General features: G+C 36.5%; 1 protein-coding gene and 2 pseudogenes across 1 annotated transcript; 2 read left to right on the top strand and 1 right to left on the bottom strand.

Moving 5' to 3' along the window:
* Positions 1–1,756: 1,756 nt before the first annotated feature.
* On the top strand, positions 1,757–6,734 carry LOC118999695 (olfactory receptor 5T2-like; annotated as a pseudogene).
* Positions 6,735–6,893: 159 nt separating this feature from the next.
* LOC118999672 (olfactory receptor 5T2-like) lies at positions 6,894–7,831 on the top strand (annotated as a pseudogene).
* Positions 7,832–19,088: 11,257 nt separating this feature from the next.
* On the bottom strand, positions 19,089–21,031 carry LOC118999671 (olfactory receptor 8U9-like). The gene is made up of 2 exons (XM_037064375.1): positions 20,059–21,031; positions 19,089–19,199 (listed from the first exon to the last, which is right to left on the bottom strand). Exons 1-2 carry the CDS (start codon positions 20,965–20,967, stop codon positions 19,089–19,091), a joined length of 1,020 nt encoding a protein of 339 aa, XP_036920270.1. The 5' UTR covers positions 20,968–21,031.
* Positions 21,032–24,606: the final 3,575 nt, after the last annotated feature.

Genomic DNA, 24,606 nt, shown 5'->3' with positions numbered 1-24,606 from the left:
ATTCAAAGAAACAAAAAAAAAAATATTTAAGTAAATTCCTAGAAGAAAACTAAGAAAAAAGCTAGAATTTGGACATGACAATGATTTCATGGATGTGATACCATGACACAATCAGCACAATAAACACTGTCAATAAAAGCAAAGTTAGTTAAATGAGAATAAATACAACTAAAAATCTGCACACAAAAAAGAAAAAATAGAGTGAAAAGGCAAACTACAGAATGGGAGAAAATATTTGAAAACCACTTCAATAGACATTTCTCAAAAAAATGATAATGGCCACAGAGCAATAATAGTAAAATATAACATCTCACACAATGAATTACACAGAAAATAATCATAGGTACTAAACTTATGGACCCTGTACTTACAGAACATTTTATGAATTTGACACCAAAAGCAAGGGAAATAAAGGCAAAAATATGTAAATGGAATATATAAAACTAAAAAGCTTCTGCACAGCAAAAGAAACCCCCCCAAAATCAAAAGGCAGCAAGCTACTTGGGAGAAGATACTTGCAAAGAATATTTCAGAACTGGATTCATATCCCAAATATATAAATAACTCATACAACTCAACACATAACAAACAATCCAATTAAAACATGGGGAGAGGACTTAAACAGATACTTCCCCCAAGAAGACAAACAGCCAACATAAATATGAAAAGATGTTCAACTTCACTGGCTGTTAGAAAAATGCGTATCAAAACTACAATGAGATACCACCTCACATCTGTTGCAATGGCTATCATAATGAAGACCAAAAATAACAAGTGTTGGAGAGGTTGTGGAGAAAAAGAAACCCTCATTCACTGCTGGTGGGAATGGAAACTGCTACAGTCACTATGGAGAATATTATGATGGTTCCTCCACAGAGTAAGAAGAGAGTTACCACATGACTCAGCAACCCTTCTTCTGGGTATCCACCTCCAATATTTGAAAACATTATTGGCAAAAATATATGTACCCCTATGTTCATTGCAGCACTATTAACGGTGGCCAAGACCTGGAGACAAACCAAGTGTCCTTCAAGAGATGAGTGGACAAAGAACATGTGGTACATATATACAATGGGATACTACTCAGCCACAGGAATAAATGAAGTACTGCCATTTGTGACCATATGGATGGACTTTGAATAGTTCATGCTAAGCAAAACAAATTGGTCAGAAAAAGCTAAGAACCATGTGATTTTACTCAACTATGGGATATAAAACTGAAACTTATAGACACAGAAAAGAGTATTGTGTTTATCAGAGGGATGGGACTTAGGGGAGTAATAAAAGGACAAAGGGAACCAAATCTATGGTGACAATGATTTGACTTTGGAAAGTGAGCACGCGATGCAATATTCAGAACATGTTTCAGAGAAATGTACATTTTCAAGTGTACCAAATGTACACTTGAAACCAAGTGTACATTTGGTACATTTAGTTTTATTGACCAATGCCTTCCTAATAAGTTTCAGTAAGAAATAAAGCAAAGAGCCCTGGCTGGTGTAGCTCAGTGGATTGAGTGCGGGCCTGAGAACCACACGATCACGGGTCGATTCCCAGTCAGGGCACATGCCTGGGTTGCAGGCCAGTTCCCAGCAGGGGACTCACAAGAAGCAACCATACATTGATATTTCTCTCCTTCTCTCCTTCCCTTCCCCTCTAAAGATAAATAAAATATTTTTAAAAAAAGAAAGAAAGCAAAGAGAAATACATGAAGTATACATGCAAGCAAAAGAAAACAATGTCACTAATCATAAGGAAAATGCAAATCTAAAGCATGATTGTGCTCACAGTTCAGAGGATTCTGATTATTTAATAAATATCAATGTATGGTGTATTATTTCATAACAATTTTCCTTTTGATTACTGAATAAATCATCATGTTGCTATCTTGAACCAGAAGATAATTGGAGCATGTTCCCATTGGGGACATTCTTGTGGTTTTCATCAACAGTTGAGTAAGGGAATATAAATTGTATTCATAGTGTATCTAAACCCACATTTGCTGATACACAGGTAAGAAGAGAAAAATGTAGGTGCTCTCTTGAAAAATATTTTATCAGGTGTGGCCTAAAAATGTGAAGGACAATTGTTATAAAATCTCCAGAACTAAACACTTCATTTGCTGCCTATTGCAACTATTGAATTTTCTTTTAAAGATTTTATTTATTTATTTATCTTTAGAGGGGAAGGAGAGAGGAAGAGAAACATCAATGTATGGTTGCCTTTTGTGCGTCCCCTGCTGGGAGTTGGCCTGCAGGGAACTGGACTACAACCCAGGCATGTGCCCTGACTGGGAATCGAACCGAGATCCTCTGGTTCGCAGGCCCACGCTCAATCCACTGAGCTACACCAGCCAGGGCCGCAACTATTGAATTTATGTTTGTACAGTTAAGTAACAGTTTTCCAAATTGAGTATATGCTTTCATTTTTATGATGAAAACTGACAGATCAGATTAAAGCAAGCACAATAAAGAAAACATTAGACCTATTCAACTACTTAGAAGCTTCTATTTGCTCTAATGAGGAAACAATCTATCATCTTTTATATTTTCCTAGCATTGTGATATAGAATCCATTTTAAGGTTTTTTAAAATTTTTATTTTTATTTAATTATTGTTCAAGTACAGTTTTCTGTCCTATATTCCCAGCCCTGAACCCCCAGTGCTCCCCACCTCCCTCCCATTTCCACCCCCTACCTTAGTTATTGTCCATGTGTCCTTTATACTTGTTCATGTGAGTCCATCCCCTTTTCCCCTATGATTCTCTCCCCTGTCCCCTCTGGATCCTACTAACTAAAAATGAAAGTGCCTTTTGACCCAGCAATTCCACTATTAGGAGTATATCCTAAGAACCCTGAAACACCAATCCAAAAGAACCTATGCACCCCGATGTTCATAGCAGCACAATTTACGATAGCCAAGAGTTGGAAGCAACCCAGATGCTCATCAGTAAATGACTGGATCAAAAAGCTACGGTACATTTACACAATGGAATTCTATGCTGCAGAAAGGAAGAAGGAACTACTACCCTTTGCAACATCATGGATGGAAAGCATTATGCTGAGCAAAACAAGCCAGGTGGTGAAAGACAAATACCAAAGGATATCACTGTTAAGAGGAATCTAAACAACAAAACAAACAAGCAAGCAAAATATGACCAATGACACTCAAATACAGAATCCATTTTAAGTTAATGTTATTTCATAATGTTTCTCTAGTCTTAATGTTTAAATTTTATCTAGATATATATCAAGAATCATGTTTTATTTCACTGAGACTGATGATAGGAGAGGGCAGCATAGGATGAGGCCATGATACTATGAGAGATAGTGTAACACTGGGAAGTGTGCACACACTCCGCGAGAGGTGCAGGATTGATTGCTGGCTCTGGCACGACTTAGCTGTGAGAGTTGCTAGAGAGGTGAAGTAAGCCCATGTGCACAAAGGTCCATTTCTGCTGTGTGTGCTCAGTGCACGGCTGTTATTATTTTTCTCCTCCTTTGCCCACTTACTGCTTCAGTGTTGAGACAAAGGTATTTGGAATTTTCTGCCTTCTTTTAAAACTTTATTTTTAGACCGTTCCATGTATCTATACCTCTGTTTCTATATTGTTAGTTTATTTTGTTAATTTGATTTCACATATAAATGAGATCATACAGTACTTGTCTTTCACTGACTGGCTTATTTTATTTAGAATAATAATCTCCAGGTCTATCTGTTTATTATTTAGTCTAATAACATCCAAAGCTGTCTCAAAAGGTAGGAATTCCTTTTTATGGCTGCAGAGTAGTCCATTGTCTAAAAGCACCACAGCTTTTTTGTTCACTCTTCTGCTGATGGGTACTTGGACTGTTTCCAGATCTTGGCTATCATAAATAACACTGATACGAACATAACTTAGGGGCATATATTGTGTTGAATTGGCATTTTGGTATTCTTAGGTTATATTTCCAGAAGCGGGATCTCTGGGTGAAAAGACAGACTGACAGTTGTCAGAGAGGATGGGTGAGGGGATGAAAGAAGGTGAAGGGATTATCCAGAAAACACATATGCACAGCCCATAGACACAAGCAGCAGTGTGGTGATGGCCTGAGGGAAAGGGGCAAGAGCTGGGTGGAGGTGTCAGAAGGAGAAAAATGGGGAAAACTGTAGTGATGTAAGCAATAAAAAATAAAGTACAAAACTCTATTTTTGAAGTGGTTTTCCATTAATTTTAAAAGCTGATGCTATATTACTAATTCTCTATAAATCACTTATAACTCTAAGGACTTTCAGTATATTTTAATATTGACTTAGCTATACTTAGTATAAATTGTACTTTGGTGTCTAGTAAAGTTTAGCACTTAACACTGTAGTCTTTCACTATTGTACTTACCCAGGTAAAATTAAGTGCAGAATAATGTTGTAGCAAATACAATTGTGGTGAGCTGTGTGTGAGTAGAGGAGAAAAAATCATAATCAAAATACAATTATTTGGATTGAATCCTGAAAGAATGATATTTTAGTAAGTGTTATTAATCTAAAAATAAATACATTAAATGTACACAAAGAACGAAATATGTGACTCAAAACTCTAGTCACATATTTTAGATGATCACTTATTAATTTTAGGACCTAATATTTGCCAATGTTTTAAAAATAAATGCATCTTATGAAAAAAACTTTAGTTATTTTGGCATCTTAAATTGATAACCAAAAACTGATATATTTAAAGGAAATTACTTTATTTATGGCTTTACAGATTTAATAGTCTGTCTGGCTATATGCCATTACATCTGTTTGGTCACTCAATCGTATTACTGCTTTAAAGAGAAGTCTCTTTGAAGAGAAACCCTAATCGGACACCTGGCATTTTATCATGAACCTGAGAACACACATTTTCAGAACTAAATCCAATGTCATTTGCCTTCAACAGGTGTATCTTTGAATTGATGTCAAGATGTATATTCAGGCTGATTTTTTTCTTGTGACTCTTGATCACACCTTAAAAACTAGATTTCATTATATTCATCAAAGTGTTATTATTTCTTAATTTGGTTTAATTAAATTGTGGGCATCATCCTTAAAAATTCTTCATTCATTCTTTTGGATACAACCAAGAGGATCTAGTAGAGCTGGAAAATGTTTAGAGATTAGCTCATAAAATATTACAATCCAGGATGCAGCTACTCTGCAGAACCAAATTAATTCATCAATTATCTATTTAATATAATTGTCAACATTCAAGTTTATTAACATATTTCTGTCTTTCAATTTCTACCCCAATATTGTAGACTAAGTAATTATTATTAATGTTCTCATTCCATAGGAGACTAGCTTATAGCAAATAACTTTACACTATTACTGAAAGGTTCAGAATGCTGATGTTCTATTTCAATGATCTGTACACTGATATGATACATGATATGCACCAATATCAAAAGAAAATTACTTTTTAACCAATCACTTGGTGTTCAGTGTGATTTAATAGGAAGACAGCTGATAGAATACAGTTGTAAATTAATTGTTTGACCTGATGGTTTTGGAAATGACATGGGTTCACATAGTGACAGGACACCCCTCTTTTCCATTTAATTGTGCACTGACTGGCATGGACAATTGACCCACTGTCTTGTCACTTATCTTATGTGCAAAAAGGAAATTTTATGTTGCCAGAAAATAAATATGAAGATATATCTCATGTTCCCTTGCATCATGATATTGAGTCACAGTTACGTTTATTTCCTTTGTAGTAAGTGAATTATAATTGCACCAACTTCTTCATGTTTGATTCATGAGGAAGATTTCAACATGAAGAATGTCACTGAAGTTACTACGTTTGTACTGAAGGGCTTCACAGACAATCCTGAACTGCAAATTATCTTATTCTTCCTGTTTCTAGTGATTTACCTGTTTACTCTGGTGGGAAATTTAGGGTTAATCGCATTGGTCATTGGGGATTCCTGGCTCCACCACCCCATGTACTATTTTCTGTCTGTGCTATCATCTGTGGATGCCTGTTATTCTTCAGTAATTACTCCAAATATGTTAGTAGATTTTCTGTCAAAGAATAAAGACATTTCATTCCTTGGATGTGCAACATAGATGGTTTTTGCAGTTACTTTTGGGACCACAGAATGCTTCCTCTTGGCTGCAATGGCATATGATCGCTATGTGGCAATCTACAACCCTCTCCTGTACTCAGTGAGCATGTCACCCAGAGTCTACGTGCCACTCATCATTGCTTCCTATGCTGGTGGCATATTTGCATGCTTGTATACACACACCAGCCACATTTAGCCTATCTTTCAGTGCATCCAATGAAATCAGATGTCTTTTGTGATGTCCCTGCTCTCCTTGCAATTGCCTGTTCTGACACACAAACCAGCTTCTACTCTTCTACTCTGCGGGCTCCATTGAGATCTTCACTATCCTGATTGTCCTGATCTCCTATGGCTTCATTCTGTTGGCCGTTCTGTGATGCGTTCTGCTGAGGGGAGGAGAAAAGTCTTCTCTACATGTGGCTCTCACCTATCTGGAGTATCAATGTTTCATGGAACTGTTCTCTTCATGTATGTGAGACCAACCTCCAGCTACGCTTTCAACCATGACATGATAGTGTCAATATTTTACAGCATTGGAATTGCCATGCTGAATCCCATCATCTACAGTTTGAGGAACAAAGATGTACATAAGGCGATGAAAAAAGTGTTTGGGAAAAATATGGTTATCAGTAAAGTATCTTTTCATAGTTGAATACAAATTGAAAGAATTGAAAGTGGTTACCTGTGTTCAATATCAAAAAGGTATTTTGAAAATGTTTTGTTTTAGTTTATTAATGTATTTCTGTCTTCTTGCATATTTTATAATAAAGATCACAGTCAAACTTCTGCCTATTCTGTCTTTGGTTTTTAAAAANTTGTACTGAAGGGCTTCACAGACAATCTTGAACTGCAAATTATCTTATTCTTCCTGTTTCTAGTGATTTACCTGTTTACTCTGGTGGGAAATTTAGGGTTAATCGCATTGGTCATTGGGGATCCCCGGCTCCACAACCCCATGTACTATTTTCTGTCTGTGCTATCATCTGTGGATGCCTGTTATTCTTCAGTAATTACTCCAAATATGTTAGTAGATTTTCTGTCAAAGAAAAAAGCCATTTCATTCCTTGGATGTGCAACACAGATGTTTTTCGCAGTTACTTTTGGGACCACAGAATGCTTCCTCTTGGCTGCAATGGCATATGATCGCTATGTGGCAATCTACAACCCTCTGCTGTACTCAGTGAGCATGTCACCCAGAGTCTATGTGCCACTCATCATTGCTTCCTATGAAGCAATGATGCCACCTGTTGGTGGCATTTTGCATGCTTGTATACACACACCAGCCACATTTAGCCTATCTTTCAGTGCATCCAATGAAATCAGATGTCTTTTGTGATGTCCCTGCTCTCATTGCTATTGCCTGTTCTGACACACAAACCAGCTTCTACTCTTCTACTCTGCGGGCACCATTGAGATCTTCACTATCCTGATTGTCCTGATCTCCTATGGCCTTATTCTGTTGGCCGTTCTGTGATGCGTTCTGCTGAGGGGAGGAGAAAAGTCTTCTCTACATGTGGCTCTCACCTATCTGGAGTATCAATTTCTCATGGAACTGTTCTCTTCGTGTATGTGAGACCAACCTCCAGCTACGCTTTCAACCATGACATGATAGTGTCAATATTTTACAGCATTGGAATTCCCATGCTGAATCCCATCATCTACGGTTTGAGGAACAAAGATGTACATAAGGCGATGAAAAAAGTGTTTGGGAAAAATATGTTTATCAGTAAAGTATCTTTTCATAGTTGAATACAAATTGAAAGAATTGACAGTTGTTATCTGTGTTCAATATCAAAAAGGTATTTTGAAAATGTTTTGTTTTAGTTTATTAATGTATTTCTGTCTTCTTGCATATTTTATAATAAAGATCACAGTCAAACTTCTGCCTATTCTGTCTTTAGTCTTTAAAAAGTTATTATTTATTTTCTTCTTAATATGTTCTTGCTGATATATGTATTTACACATATATGTATGTGGATTTTGATCCTGCTTGATATAATACAAAATGCAAAACAAACATACATGTGTGTAGTCATTACTTTAGAAAGTTGTGAATTGTTTATCTCTCTCCATGTAACATAGAGGCCCTAATGTTTGCAGTTTAAATAGTATTATGGTTTAGCTGACTAGCTTGATCACATACCACCTAATAAGTAACAATGCCACAGCTCACATTAGCCTGGACCACCTTCCATGATACCATTGGTATCTGACTGCAGTTCAAAACACTCTGCTCCATCCTTATGTCCATGCATTGGTAGCCATCTAATCACAGTCTGTGTTTGGGGGACCACAGAAAATGTGTTCAAATTCTTAGTGCCATTGACATGCTGTTTGCGAAGGTACATTTCTCTACATTTTGTTCTTTCATTCAGGCCACAGATGTTAAACCCATTTTTCATATCACACATAAGACAAAGTCCAGAAATTAACATTCATCAAGATCATACTTAAACTAAAAATGACAAAAGAAAAGCACAAGTCAGAGGAAGGTGCAACTTGCTGGTAGATTGGGTGTTTTCCCAGAACTAAGTCCCAGCCCATCTTCCTGGGATTTCTTACAGGCCTGGTTCTGACTCAACTTTCAGCTTTCTTTTTATTGACCTCTGCCCTCTGTCATGTCCTTGCACATGCCACCATTGGCCCAGGCTCAAGAATCAGTGTACAAAGTGAGTCTTTCCTATGGCCCAGCTTCCAACAGACCTCATTTTCATTGCATAAGTATGTCTACATCAAAGAAAAAAATTAAGTTGTAATGCTCTCCCTTCCTTCCTGTCTTTATACAAGTTTTACATTTATTTTTACTTCCTATTTTATTAAAATATTCTCTTTGTAAAGGGGTGTCCTTTTAAAAAATTAAGCAAGATAATCTCCTTAGAATTAAAGTCCAAGCTAAGGATATTTCCCTATAGTGGGATAATTATTTTTAAATAAGACCTCAACAATTATGCAGAACAGTATGTTCTCATTTATTGTCTCCTCTTTAGAAGGTTCACCCCACCATGCATGCCTCCTTAAAATGTCAAAACTAAACCATAGTCACCAATATTCATCAACCTCACATATCCAAATCATACAGGTGATAATGAAGACTGGCTGTGTGTGTGTGTGTGTGTGTGTGTGTGTGTGTGTGAGAGAGAGAGAGAGAGAGAGAGAGAGACTGATTTGGAATAGAAGGGATCCTTAAACACAGCTAAAATCACAAAGATGGATAAGTTTTTGCTTTACAATTTTAAAGGTCTAAATAAAAAAATAATCACAAATACAATAAAAGAATTAGCCATAGAGAAGAGGAAATAGATACAAGTACCTTTCTGTTATATTTTAAAAAATAAATTAATATTTTATAGAACTGTGGGTAAAGAATGTTAATGGACAATTCAGAGTGACCTGTAGGCTAATGAACATATTTAACATTAATAATTACTTGAAAAGTATGAATGTAAAATGATGTAAAATACTTCTACACTTATTGGCAAAAATTAAGAAGTCCGGGACTATCAAGCGAGGCACAAAAATGTGTAAACTTTATTATTGTTTATTATAGAGAAGATTTAGAAGCAACTAAAATGTCCATCTACTCTAAATGTATGAACCAAACCCATAGAAATCAGGATAATTAAATCTCAAAATAGGATTACTGAGAAATATATATACCAAACACAAAATGATGTAAACATTTTAAGTCCATGTATATAAATTTTAAGATACAATGAAATACACTTTAGAACCATATCACTATTATATATTATGTGTGCATACATTATATATACATGTTTACATATACATTGTATATACATATTTATAATGTACATACATTATATGGTGTGCTTATATGTGTGTATATAGAGATATATATCAATGTACCCAAGAATATGAAAGTAAACACCCTTTATTTAAAAAAAGATGCACAATCCTTAGGGCATTATAATAGGTGAAATAAGCTAGCCACAGAAATACAAATACTGCATGTACCTTTTACATGAGGTATCTAAAACATTCAAATACACAGAAGTGGAGGGTAGGATGGCAGTTTACAGGGAGTGGGATGATGGGAAATAGCTGTTGCTATTCAACAGGCATAAAGTCTTAGTTATGAAAAAGCTATTTCCAGTTTGCATCCTGGAAATATCTATACAACAGTGTGCTTGTAGTTCACTGTATGTGTTACTTAAAATTTTTTAAGAGGGTAGATGTCATGTTAAATGTTCATACCACAATAACACTAAATGAAAATATTTACAAACAGAAAGTTTGAAATTGTTAATAGCTGTTGCTCTAGATGGATGGGGGGAATGAGAATGAGAGGTTGTTTCAACAGAAATTTAGCTTATACGTAGTTGTGCATTGCTTTAAAATAATGAATCTTATAAGATAAAACTATTATTTAATGTGAGTGATAAATATATGATACTAGCCCTGGCTGGTATAGCTCAGTGGATTGAGCGCGGGCCTGCGAACCAGAGGATCGCGGTTCGATTCCCAGTCAGGGCACATGCCTGGGTTGCAGGCCAGTTCCCTGAAGGCCAACTCCCAGCAGGGGACCCATGAAAGGCAACCATACATTAATGTTTCTCTCCCTCTCCTTCCCCTCTAAAGATAAATAAATAAATAAAATCTTTAAAAAAATATGATACTTATATGGTTATTTCTGTGTGTATGTGTGCATATAGACATGTGTGTGTTTCTTAAACATGTTTTGGAAGGTGAATCTTGTGATTCAATGATAGCACTATCTTAGAGTTCTGACTGCTTGCCCAAGGTAAATTTACCAAGTATCCTAATCAACACTTAGGAAATGGAAAATAGGACTTAAATGAGAGATCAACTTGTAACATGAAGCATCAATACCAAAAAGCATAAAAGAATTAGTTTTTAAAAAATCTTTACAGTGTTATAAGAATGCTAAATAGATGGGAAGTTGGCAGAACTGATAAGAAATGAGAGTCGTGTTAACTGAGAAGAGTACAGACTGTGTCTGTGGTCACATGGAAGGCAATATCCAATGGATGTTAGAGAGGAAGCCACCCTACAACCTTCATGGGGCTATGGGAGCCTGAAAAGAACCCCCATTTAAATTTATTATGACAATAATTTGAAGTTGGTGAAAAATCTTCATAATTTCCTCTTTATTGTTCACAGTTTGTCTATTCCTTGATTACTTCTAAAGCTTACAATGTGCCATAGCCTTCTTAAATATACCAAGGTGAAGAAAGAACAATTGTGTCCTGCCCTAAAGATCAGACTATTCTAGAGAATGATATGCATGTTGTCACTGCCTCTTTACCAAAGTTAAAATTATATTACAGGTAGATTATGGCTCTAAAGCCAAAAAATACTGTTTTATTTCACCGCTCTAAGATGGCTATTGTATTTATTCATTCATTTATTCATAATTTCATTAGTCAGTCTTTTGGAATATCTTTTGAACATATAGTTTATTCTTGGTATTATTTTAGCAGCTGTTCATACAGCTTCTAAATTTATTCAAATGGAAACTACTTAGACATACCTTTTGCACTTATAAAACTTATGGGCTAGAAAATTTTATACAACAAGAAAATAAAATATTATAATATTTAATTATGATATTTATATATGCTTGAGGAATGATGTCTGGATTATGTAAAAAAAAAATAAGCCAGGCAGTGAAAGACAAATACCATATGATATCACCTTTAACAGGAATGTAAACAACAAAACAAACAAGCAAGCAAAATGTAACCAAAGACACTGAAATACAGAACGGGCTGACAGGGTCCAGAGGGTAGAGGGGAGAGAAGCACAGAGTAAAAGGGGATGGACTCACATGAATAAGTATGAAAGACACATGGACAATAACTAAGACGGGAGGCGGAGATGGGAGGGGGGTGGGGAGCACTGGGGGGGTGCAGGGCTGGGAATACAAGAAAGAAAACTGTACTTGAAAAAAAAATTAAAAAATAAAAGAATAAAACATTTTCCTTTTGAGTAATTTAATCAAAAACTAAAAATAAGACCAGGTTTCTGATAGGGGACTTATTGATTTCAATAAAACATTATATTCCGTCTTCTTATAAACATTCACACTTTAAATTTATGTTTTATACCATGTGGTATTTATGACAAATACACCAGGGCTTGTTTTTAACTCAAGAATAAAGACTTTGCATTCAGTCTACACCCCAAAATTTACATTATAATTGAGCTTTGGGGTGAGAATCTTGTGTTTTCTAACTGTTGGATTTTTGTTTCCACCCCCAGGACCAGCAACTCTTCCCAAAGATAGGGGTGCAATTCAAAACAGAGGGTGGAATCATTACATCTGATTATTACTTAATATGATTATCTAAGTCCCTAGGCTATCTCCACCTTTTTTATTCTGCACCCAAGCCCTGAACAAAAATCAGAAAACCAGCCTTTCAAAGACTGTTTTTGGACCCTAACACAATCAATGCCAAAATGGTAAATAGTTCAGTATGTTTTCATAAAGTGTACAGATTTACAATCATTCTGCTTTTATTCTCTCATGTCTCTATCTTTTGATTCAGCACTATGAACATGAGGTTCCCCCAAGCCATTGCATGTGAGGACAGTTTATACATTCTCTTTGCTCTGCAGTATTCCAATGAATAATCATGTTAAATGTTTTTGTCAAATACCAAATAATGCTACATCGATCATTTTTTGTACAAATTTTGCATCTGCATACTTCCTCATTTCTCTTGGGTACAAAACTACTGGTGGGATTTTAGGAGCAGCTACAACAGAAAACTGCTATATAGTTTTCCAACTGCTATATAGTTGAACACCAGGTTTGAATTCCATCAGTGAGTGAGAGGTGTAGATGTTCCACATTCAAACAGGTATTTCATATTGATATTGAGAATCTTTCTCATGGTAGCTGCTCTTAAGGTGAGTCATGGTACAGCATGTACATACAGAAAATACTTAAATGGTAAGTATTCATCTTGTTTTTAAAAAATATCCTAGTAATCAGTATCCAGACCAAGAGACAGAACATTATCAGAATCGCTAAAACCTGCCTCCTCCCTTCTTTTAAGTTATCTTTACTTCAAACATTAGACTCATGTCTATTTATAGTATCTACAAGCATATGCAATCTGATTTTAAATACATTTCAGTTGTCTTATAGGGGAATCGTGTGCCAGTTCAATGCTACTATTTTTGTGCTTGTAGGGTTGACACCCATCTCTGCTTGGGCAGAGATGGTCTAGTCCAGTTGCAGTCCTGCCATGTTGCTGCTCAAGATAGGACCCAGTCCAGAGGGAAAATTTCCAAGGCCATGGGTTAAAATGGACATGTTATTACCACAACAAGAATCTCCTGTTGTTCTTCTGCCATACTGTGTCTCAGAATCCCAGAAACAGTACCTCCTTAGAGAACAGAGCTGTCTCATTGACCTCCTTGGGTTTCCCTAGCAATATGAAATGTTTTGAACTGGAAAAGACACCATGTTTGTGCTGCCTGTCACCTGCCAAACCCAATAAGCAGAAACAGGGATTGAATCTGTATGGGTGCTTTATTCAGATGGCCAGGCATCTGGGAAGATGGCGTGTTTGCACCCTAAAACAAAACTCTCTCAGATTTTTTTCCAAGCCAACATTTTTTCAACAGGGAATAAACAAGGAGCTATGAGGGGGTTTAGAATTCAGGTGAAAGAAATATGATTATCTAATGCTACAGTTTAGATAATTCCTGCCCTGGACAGTTAGCTGTTCCCACAAGTGGGTGGTTGCCTCCCCTCCCTGGAATACAATTGTCTGAATGCCTCTACTTTTCTCCTGGGCAGTGGTCTTTAACAGTGCCCCAGGAGCTTGGTTGTCTCTCCCAGAAACCAGAAGAGGCCTTATCTATCTGTACCTTCTGAAACAATAGCTTTAACATATGCATTACTTTCTAAGCTTTTAACTATTTACCTTAAACTAAAATTTTCCAACTCTTTGAGTACCCTATCATTTTCACTCAAAGGCATTTTGTAAGGGCATTTAGAAATTGAATGACTTCTGGTTTGTGTAAATATTTCCTTGCCCTTGTTTCTTGTGTGGTCCTTCAAATTTATGTCCTTGTCCCTGTTTGCTAAACAAGCCATTTCCAGTGACTTGATCATCAACAATGCTGAGCAGAGGCATGTGAAGTTCTAAAATATCTTGATAAATGCTGTTTAGTTTATTTATTTTCTAAATATTTTATCTGTATGTCTTTAACATTCCCTTATTTTAACATCCACAACCACTCTATGTTCTTGTGGTTCTCAAAAACTGTGGTTCTAAAAAACTGAATTGAAGGCACATACTAGGCTGTCGGTGAATTTTTTCTGCCTTAGATGTAAAAACACTCAATAACAGTGAACATGTTTGATACATGTTTGAACATGTTTGAAGGCACATACTAGGCTGTCGGTGAATTTTTTCTGCCTTAGATGTAAAAACACTCAACAACAGTGAACATGTTTGATATCTTTCTTTCAGGTGCTGTGCTAGTGCTTGGGTAAAGAAATAGAATGCACAGTCCTGAATCTCCGACTACCTGAAACCCCACCTCCATGGCAGTGATTAGGAAAGAGAGTTTCCCAAGGCACATGAAGGTGTATGGACCAATTTAGAGAGTGCTGGAGGGAAGGACAGCCCCTGGAGGAAGCCAGTGAATTGTGAATTGCAGCACAGGGATTGACTCATGAGGCCAGTCCCCTTTGCTTTTCAGACCTTAGCTACACTGGTCTTCATTAAGCTTTTAAATCCCAGAGAAATGACATGGTTTTGTCCAACTCATGGCCTCTCTAATAGCATGATCCATCTGCCTAGAATGTTTCTCTAACCATTTGAATCTCTCAGTTAATTCCCACTTATCTTTTTGATTGAAGGTAATTCTTTTCATAGAAGGGAACACATTTTATCTTTCTTCTTTCTGTTTGATTGGTGTGCTTTGGATATATAGTGACTAGCCTTTTTTCACTATGACATTATTGTAGTTTATTATAAGTGATTTGAATGATTATTTATCAAAATTTGTCACTTCCACTAGATGATAAGCTTCCTCAGTACAAAATCTGCAGGAGTCCCTGTGGAATAAAATCACATAGAAGTGCAACAGTCACTTTAGAAACTCTCAGAAAGTTTTAAAAAATTAAAGTACAAAAAAAGATTAATTAAATAAAAATTTAATAACTAGAAGTCCATAGCACTTGTACAAAAGAGAGTACCACATATATATTCAAGATGTAAAAGAGAGCATGGAGTATTTAGGAAAGGACACATTTCAAAAAGTCCTGATACAGTAATCAATTAATGAAGCCCAAAATTGTGAATATCACAAACTCATTCACCTGAAAATCTCATCAGTATAGCAGAAGGTGAGGTGGGCCATCCCAGAAGAAATGGTTAATCTCATTTGACCCACAGGAACCTAAGTAGCATATTAACATTGTAGTTATTGAAGTATCCATAATTCCCATCATGTGCCCCCCAGCCATGATCAGGGTGCACACTGTGCTGAACATTGTGAATGTAAAGGGGAAGGGGTTGCTACTGGTCTTGTGCCTATCAAGGGTCATCACCAGCAAATTTAGATGGACAGACGCTGCAAAAGTGCAGAAGATCAAGAATTGCAGAGAACATTCACAGAAGAGAATTGACTTCTTGGCAAAGAAACCTACCTGTGTTTTGGGTCCAGTTGCTGTTGGGTAGTGGAAGTCACTGAAAGAAAGTTGGCCGAGAAAAAAATACATTGGCCTCTGAGCCCAGAACCAAGCCAAAAGGAAAAGAACATTATTAGCATCTCAGAAATTGCCCCCACACCCATCAAAAATTGATGTCCAATACAATGGATCAGTTTGTATTTTTTGAGATATACACTAGTCAAGTCATATAATGTTTTACACATCTTCCTCTGGCTTGTTTCACTCAACAGTATGTTTGTAAAATATCTCTGTGCTATTGTATGTGGAAGTACTTTATTCATCTTCACTGCTGTGTATTTTTCCAATGTACAAACTTATCATGAAGTAATATTGCCAAATGTAGACTATGGGTCAGCAAAGTATAGCACATAAAGTTTTTTTGAAGCTGGGATGCAGCATTTCTTTATACATTGTTGATGTTTTCTTTTACGAAACAAAAACACTTCTCAGTGGTTGTGGAAAAATTCATAGCCTACAAATATTTAAAAAAGGCACTACTTATCTCTTTAAGGAAAAGTTTGTCAACTCCTGATTTAGTGTGTTGAGAAAAACTGAGTTGTTTTCACATTTATACTGCTGTAAATAATTCAATGGAATAATTTATACATGTGTTTGGTTGAATAGATTCATTGGTTTCTCTTGAGTATAATTCTGAGATTGTTATTTGAATCATAGACTATATACATATGACAAACATCTATGAAGTGCTTCAAGTGCCTTAGGCAGTCTTCTCAACCTTCACTTAGTTAATCGTGTAATAATCAATGACACAGGTACTATATTCTCCCCAATTCACAGATAGTAACTGATGTATAGAAAAACTAAGTTACTTATTCAATATGCCACTCAATACCTGGGTACAGAGCTGGCATATGAATCAAGGGAATCTGGCTTCTCCCTTCATCCATTAATCTACTCTTGTCAATGGATAATCTACACATGATTGCACACACATGCACACACACACTTTATGAGGTATTTAGTATATCCTCAAAACAACCAGCTATACTCCATTGCTGGAACCTACCTTTAGTCCTGTGGATTCCTTGGTGGTGTCACTTATTTATTTGTTTGTCAAACTATGAATCAAAAGGTTCAGCATGAGGATGACCATGGTGTAGATTTGTGATCAATTTACCAATACTGGGAGAAGACCCCCTCATGGGTGGACACAGAAGTCAGGTGAGAGGCCCACAGAGAGAAAGTTTTCCTCCTCCCAGTGACAAAGCAGATTTAAGACTGAGAAAAGGGTGAAGAAGTAGGAGGTGATAATGCGATGAAACGATTTCCATTAGTTGCCCTGTGTGGAGAGATGCCACTCACTAAATGATGTGCCTGCACAGTCTAGCTTATCCAGGGGAGAGGATCACAGACAAAATGATTCACAACATTTTCTATCACAGTACTTCAGAATCAATGCAAAGGATGTGAACCAAGGGGCCCTGGTTGCCTCCAATGTATGACAAGACACCAGCTTTTTTGAGTAACTGCATTTGAAAGTAATCAGTAGGTCAAAGTGGCATTTGAGGGGGGGAGAGTATAACTTCTTTTCTTTAATTTTATAACATTGATTCCCCTGGTACAAAATTTTTGTACTGTACATATATATCTATATATGTATTTGAAATCTATCTATCTATCTAATCTATATAGGTATAGACATGTTTTTCTACATTCTCACAAATGTTACATACAATTTACATGAATAATGACCCAGTAAATGTGTGTTTCAAATATTTTTCTATTGTTAGGCTGGTGGATATTCAACAAAGTGTAGAAATAACAGCCATTAAAAGCTGATTCTGCTAATGTAGATCATTTGCATGAGGATATTTTAATGGCTTATTTTCATTGTTTTTTTATTACCATTTATCACCCTTATGCTCTCATCCACTTCCACCCACCCTGTGAGTATGATCTTTTATAAAATATATGTTTTTAGATAATACTTTTAAAATACAATGCATTCTACTATACTGTTGCTCATAATATTTTTCTGGTGGAAACTGGAGCAGAGATAGATGAAATAGACAAATCTGAGGAATGTTCAGAGATGAATGCTCTTTACTTAGAGTATAAGTCATACGTAGATCTTTACAGATCCATCACATTAGTGTCCACAGCCATTTATACACTTTCTGGAGAATGATGAAATATGTATTGTCAAGGTTCATACCCTGAGATTTGTTGCTTTAGTGGCATTGAACAAGAGGTAAAATGTTATCTAATACTTCATTTTTGAATACATTTGTCTGTTTTGTCATTTTGTGTCACTGACACTATTCAGGTGCTTTGGATAATAGACATGGAGTGCCCAGTCCTTCAGCTAAAAACTCTCACAATAATATATTGGAGCTGGTGATATAATAACAGAATGGTATTAGTACAATGCGTAAAAGAGAGAGTTGTCCATGATTTAAGAGTGGGACATTTAACCGAAGCTGAGAAATGTGTTGTTTCATTCTTATAATGTTTGAAGAATATACATTAAACACACCTTACATGTTAAAGGAAGGTGGTGTGTGTGTGTGTATATAAAGAGAAAAGGACCTAAATGAGAAGGCATTGACTTGTGCAGTCTATTATTCTGTCCTCCATGGAGAAGAGAGAGCCTCCAGGTTTTTTAATAAAATGGCAACCTTAAAATTAAATGAACATTCTGTGGACCTGAGATTATACAATGTTTTTATAACAGTATTAATATTTATTCAATGGTAGTGTAAATACCAAATATAATCACCTTAAGTTATTAAAGTAGATCTTAGCATCGCTTAACATCAAACCACTAAGCAATGAGCACTATTAAATTGTGTTTAGCCTAAGGTTTCAGTTTATTTCACAGATTGACAGAGAACTAATTTGTGGCATCACAACTGGAATACTAATGTAAATACTACTTGGTTATTTGTTCTTTTCTCCATAGAACATAAATTTTTGTTAATAACTCTTCAACTTAAACTATATCAATAGGGAATTTCATGTTTTTTTAAAAGTTAATTAGTATAGGCCCTGGCTGGTGTAGCTCAGTGGATTGAGCACGGGCCTGCGAACCAGATGATTGAGGTTCGATTGCCAGTCAGGGCACACGCTTGGGTTGTAGTCCAGTTCCCCGCAGGCCAACTCCCAGCAGGGGACACACAAAAGGCAACCATACATTGATGTTTCTCTTCCTCTCTCCTTCCCCTCTAAAGATAAATAAATAAATAAATATAAAAGTTAATTAGTATAATGCTATCGACATATTATAAAGTACACACATGGAGCACACTTTATACACTAAGGGGATAGTGGGTATTAGAGAAGGTCAAGGTCCTAGATGCCCAAGCATCATTCATGCAGCTTCTGTACAGTTGTCAAGAGAGTGTGTCTGTTCCCCAGAGGGAGGGCAAGAGGGCAAATCCACAGCCTGATGTGAAGGCTGTGTTGTTCCAAACAAATCTAGAGTTGCTGATTCTGCCGACCCCTGGGGTAGAATGATCAGAAATAGAGGATCTGAGAAGTGGTCCACATCACATGATCTGTGTCCCTGACACTTACTCAGCCTTGGGCAAAGAAGAAAAATTGGAGGATTCTGTGTGAAATGCACCTGCTAGAATAAAACAAAACAAAGTAATTTTCTTTTTCATTCACAAAGGCTGCTTTTGACATCTGCCTTGCTCGGGACACATCTTCATTCATTCAATAAATACCTTTGAATGGCATCCTGAAAATAAGCATTGTAAATAACAAAGTAGAAATACTGGTGAACAAGACACACAAGAATCTTGCATTTATGGGACTTTGAGCTAAGGCAGAATTATAATTTATTCTTATTCATTCATTTACTACCTATTACTTCTAAGTGTTGTGATGGGAAATGTATAGGACGATACAAGCACATAGGAAGAAGAAAATGAAAGCTAACTTAAACTATTAAAACTCCATTCTGGCTCACCAAGTTTATTAAAATCATTGCTTAAAAAAGTGGAACTTTAAACATGAAGAAAGATGGCACTATGACCACATCACTCTGGGATATATGTATATTCATGAAGAGAGCAGAGTAGTACACAAAGATCCTCTTTGCAAAACAACAGAGTAAAACTATTACTCCTTTAGTTCAAAGAAATAAAGGTTCATAATGACTATTCTCTACATTCAATTTAGGCACAAAGGTGGTTAAGGAAATATCCAGAATTCTGTTTGTGAGACTACATAAAACTGTGCCATGTCCATAAATGTTAGCTGTCAACATCTATAAATAAAACCTTTTTGATTGAACAAACTTTCACCCAGTACATAACTTAGTGCCAGCTGCTTTTTTCAGGGCACCTTTCACATCCTTATTCCTCAAACTGTAGATCAGTGGGTTTAACATGGGGATGACAACTGAATAGAAAACAGAGGCCACTTTGTCCGTGTCCATGGAGTAACTCGAACTAGGTCGGAAATACATGAAAAAGAGTGTCCCATAAAATACAGCCACAGCGGTTAAGTGGGAGGCACAGGTAGAGAAGGCTTTTTGTCTGCCCTCAGCCGACTTCATGCGAAAGATGGTAGTTATGATGTAGCTGTAGGAGAGGAGAACAGTGATGACATTGCACCCCACAACACAACTACAGGAAACAGTCAACGCTATTTCAGTGGTGGTTGTGTCTGAGGTGGAGAGGGCTAGTAAGGGTGGGAAGTCACAGAAAAAGTGATTGATGATATTGGAATTGCAGAATGACAATTGAGTTGTGAAATAGGTAAAGATGGTGATATCCATGAAACCTACAGTGTAGGCAGTGGCCACGAGTTGAATGCACACTCTCCTGGACATGGTAACTGTATACAGAAGTGGATTACAAATGGCTACATAACGGTCATACGCCATTACAGACAGCATGACACATTCCACAGCCGCAAAGGCACCAAAAAAGAACATCTGAACCACACACAAATTATATGCAATCTTCTTTTGCTCACATAAGAAATCAGCCAGCATCTTGGGAGAGACAGAGGAGGAGTAGCAGACATCACAGAAAGACAAATTGCTCAGGAAATAATACATGGGTGTGTGGAGCCGGGGGTCCCTGTTGATCAGCAGGATCATCCCTAGGTTGGCGATCACAGTGATGCCATAAACCAGCAGGAAGAGCACAAACAGCCCCTGCTGCACATCCTGCCTGTCAGAGAGTCCTAAGAGTATGAAGTCAGTAAACACAGTGCAGTTCTCAACAGCCATCACTCAGGTCTGGAAATCTCTGGTTGTGGAGGAAGGAAATGCAAGTGGAGGGCAAAATCATCTGAGTGTCTAAGCAGTTAAACTGGTGGTTCCTTCTATTTGTCAGTAGTTAGAAAAAGAGCTCAACAATGCACATTCTCTGTAAGTAAACTGACTCTGCAATATTGCCAATTTAATGTGAATTGATAAAATGATAATAATACAGCTTATATAGAATAGGTAGCACACTTTGATACAAAAGAAATCATTTTATTTCCTTACCTAACTATATAGTATTGTTTTATCTTATAGATTAAGAAATTGATGTCCTCAGAGTTGACCATGTGGTTTTAGAATGATTTGGTTCAGATAACCCATATGTAATTACAAGGTTGTTTCTTTTCTTGATGCATTGTGTTGTTATATTCTGCAATAAAGAAGCATAGTGAAGTGAGACATGCTGATAACAAATATATTTCTTGATTTTTCCCTTATTATCCAGTACTGTAAAGCAGGCAGATCTCTGGCTTGTTTCTTGATGTATCGTGTCCCCACTTCCCCATTTTCCCCTGGTCTTATCCAGCCTCAGTCAACAACGGATAAAGATAGTCTGTGATCCAGGACTCCCAGAGCAGGGAAGGTTGACTAGAGAAGAAGTTGGAGGGGTCGCCGTGGATGATAGGTTAGAGTGCACACACTGGAACATGTAGGACTAACCATGCCCCCTCTGACAGCACTGCTCAGGGGAGGTGTGTTGGGACCTGATAGTAGGTATCCTAGTAGAAGAGGTGACCCAGAGGCAAGTGAGGTTTACTGTGTGAGACCCTCTACTCTAATCTGCTAGACTCCACTTAATCTATTCACCAAAAGATCAAATGTGCAAGATACAAGATAAAGTCTTCATGTGTCCCTGGTCCCATAACCTCAGAGAGATTTACAGCTGAACTGGGCTCCATCCCAATTCCCTAGAAACTGTAAAATTGTTTGACTGTGTTCTTGATCCCCTCCCTCTTGAGAATTCCTGAAATCTGCTTTCCTTTGGTTAAAAAAAGTTGGTCTTTTCCTTTTGGTTAAAAAAAAGATCAATTAAATTCTGTCTTCTGCTGTTATATTTTACACAAACCAGACATATCATATATAACATAGTATGTGACCTCTTCTATTCTGTGGAAATATGAGAAATGGAGCAGAATGTAGAATAAACAAAAAATTACATCTGAATGATTATGTAGTGATACATATGCAACTCTCCAAAACTCTTGGTCTGAACTCACCTAATTATTGGTGCTTATAGAGATATATTTTTTAAAAACTTCATTTTAGCCATGGCTGGTGTAGCTCAGTGGATTGAGCACAGGCCTGCGAGCTAAGGGATCATGGTTCGATTCCCAGTCAAGGCATATGCCTGGGTTGCTGGCCAGTCCCCCGTGGCAGACATGCGAGAGGCAACCACACATTGATATTTCTCTCCCTCTCTCCTTCCCTTCCCCTCTAAAAATAAAATGAATTTTAAAAAACTTCACTTTAAACTGGAAATATTTATAAAACATGTGAAAGTACAGGTAAGAGAGTAAAAACAAAAAATGTCCAACCACCTTCATAAATAATACTCACATTTTATTCTTCCTTGCCATTTATGAATGTCTTTAAAATAATGAGATTGATAAAAGTAAGTAAATGCTTGTATAATATTTCTTTCCCTCCATTAGTTTTATAATATGATTTCTGTTGAATAAAGATAGAAAAACTAAAGAAATCTAAAATAGAAATGAGAAAACCATGATAAAATCTACCTGTTCCAGATCACAGACTTCCTTGTTGCCTGCTTTCTGTCTGCCAGAGGGTTCAGCACTGTCCCCTCAGTCATCTGGTTTATATCACCATGGCTGTGTGTGGACCGGGGTGCTGGTCTCTCAGGAATAAGTGACAGGTATAACAAGATGTTCTATCGTCTGTTATTCCCTACAGGCTGAGTGATTAAGGCATGGACCTTTTTAAAGTGTTGCTTTTGTCCCTCCCTACCTTATTGCCTAGTATTGTACTTACTTAGCAATAGTAAAATGAGTGTATTGAGGGCTCTTTACGTCTAGCTCACCAAATCTTATACAGGTGTATTGTTTCCATCTCATATTTATAAAAATAACCACTCAAGTTGCACACAAAGACATGCATATACAAGTACTCTCACATTAAATATTTTTACAAAATAAAGATCTTGTAAACACACAAAAAGCTGACTATAATCATGGTGATTAGGGAAAACTAAATTTTGTTGTCTCATGAGATTTTTAATATTCAAACAAAAATTACATCAGAATAAATATAGCTTATATGCAAATAGTTATTCTGAATAACATCAATGCAACCTTTTTTACATTAATTTATTCATTCTTCTTTTCCTAGTATCCTGTAGGTTTATAGAGAATTGTTATACCAAAAATTTTGATATGAGTATAATTATACATACATAATTTATCATAGCTAAGTTCTTCTTTAAAATAAATTGTAAGAGATGAACTTTAAGAGCATACAAATTTGACTGTAAATAAAATCAATTTTGGCCGTTTTACCAAAGTGAGATGTTTTATGATGTGTAATAATCACCATATATTATCATATATGTTATGATACATACATCCTGAGTTGTTTCTAATAAACTCATTATTTGATACAGAATTGGAAACCTAGAGGTAATGAGTAAACTAGAGTCTTTCGGAGATTTTCACTAAATTCACAAAAGTTGCGCAAAATGTTGTGTTCTTTCAGTGTTTGGTAAAATTCACCTGTGAAGCCGTGTGGTCCAGGACTTTTGTTTGTTGGAAGTTATTTGGTTACTGCTTCAATCCCCCTAGTTGTAGTATGTCTACTCAGATTCTCCGATTCTTCCTGGTTCAGTCTTGGAAAGTTGCATGTTTCTAGGAATTTATCTATTTCCTCCTGATTGTCCAATTTGTTAGCATAAAGTTGTTTGTACTATTTTCTTACAGCCATTTGTATTTTTTGGTATGCAGAAGAGGAGTATCTCATGCACTGTTGGTGAGCTTGCAGATTGGCACAGTCACACGGAAAGCAGTATGGAGTTAACGAAATAAATTTAAAAAACTGCTTTATGACCAAGCAATTCCATTTCTGGTAGTTTATGCTTGGTAATGGCACCAAAGGAAATGAGCTTCACTAATCCCCCAGTTCCTGGAAACAATATTAGAAGTGGCAACACCACAAAAGTCCTAGAGGAGAACATAGGCAGAAAATCTCAGATTTTCCAAGCAGAAATATTTTCACCTATATCTATCTCCCCTAGAGCAAGGGACATAGAGGAATCAATAAACAAATGGGATCTTATCAAATAAAAAGCTTCTGCACAGCTAAAGGAAGCAGCAAAATGAAAATGGAACCTACCATATGGGAAAATGCATTTGCAAATGATACCTTGGACAAGAGTTTGATCTCCAAAATATATAAAGGACTCACAGGGCACCACTCCAGGAAGAAAGACAACCCAGTTAAAAAATGGGCAAAGGACCTGAACAGAGAATTTCTGAAGAGGACATACAGAAAGCCCAAAGACACATGAAAGGATGCTAGCCATTAGAGAGATACAAATTAAAACCACAATGACATATCACTCCACACTAGTCAGAATGGCCAGTATAACTGATC

This window comes from Sturnira hondurensis, unplaced genomic scaffold, assembly GCF_014824575.4.
Source record: "Sturnira hondurensis isolate 20B ecotype Veracruz unplaced genomic scaffold, ASM1482457v3 Scaffold0015056, whole genome shotgun sequence".
In the NCBI taxonomy this organism is placed as follows: domain Eukaryota; kingdom Metazoa; phylum Chordata; class Mammalia; order Chiroptera; family Phyllostomidae; genus Sturnira; species Sturnira hondurensis.
This window is presented reverse-complemented; position numbering and strand designations above follow the sequence as displayed.

Coding starts and splice junctions, on each gene's coding strand:
- LOC118999671 (XM_037064375.1), bottom strand. CDS start 20,967: ATGGCTGTTGAGAACTGCACTGTGTTTACTGACTTCATACTCTTAGGA. Junction 19,200..20,058: donor TGAAAGGTGCCCTGAAAAAA/GCAGCTGGCACT, acceptor CAGCAACTCTAG/ATTTGTTTGGAACAACACAG.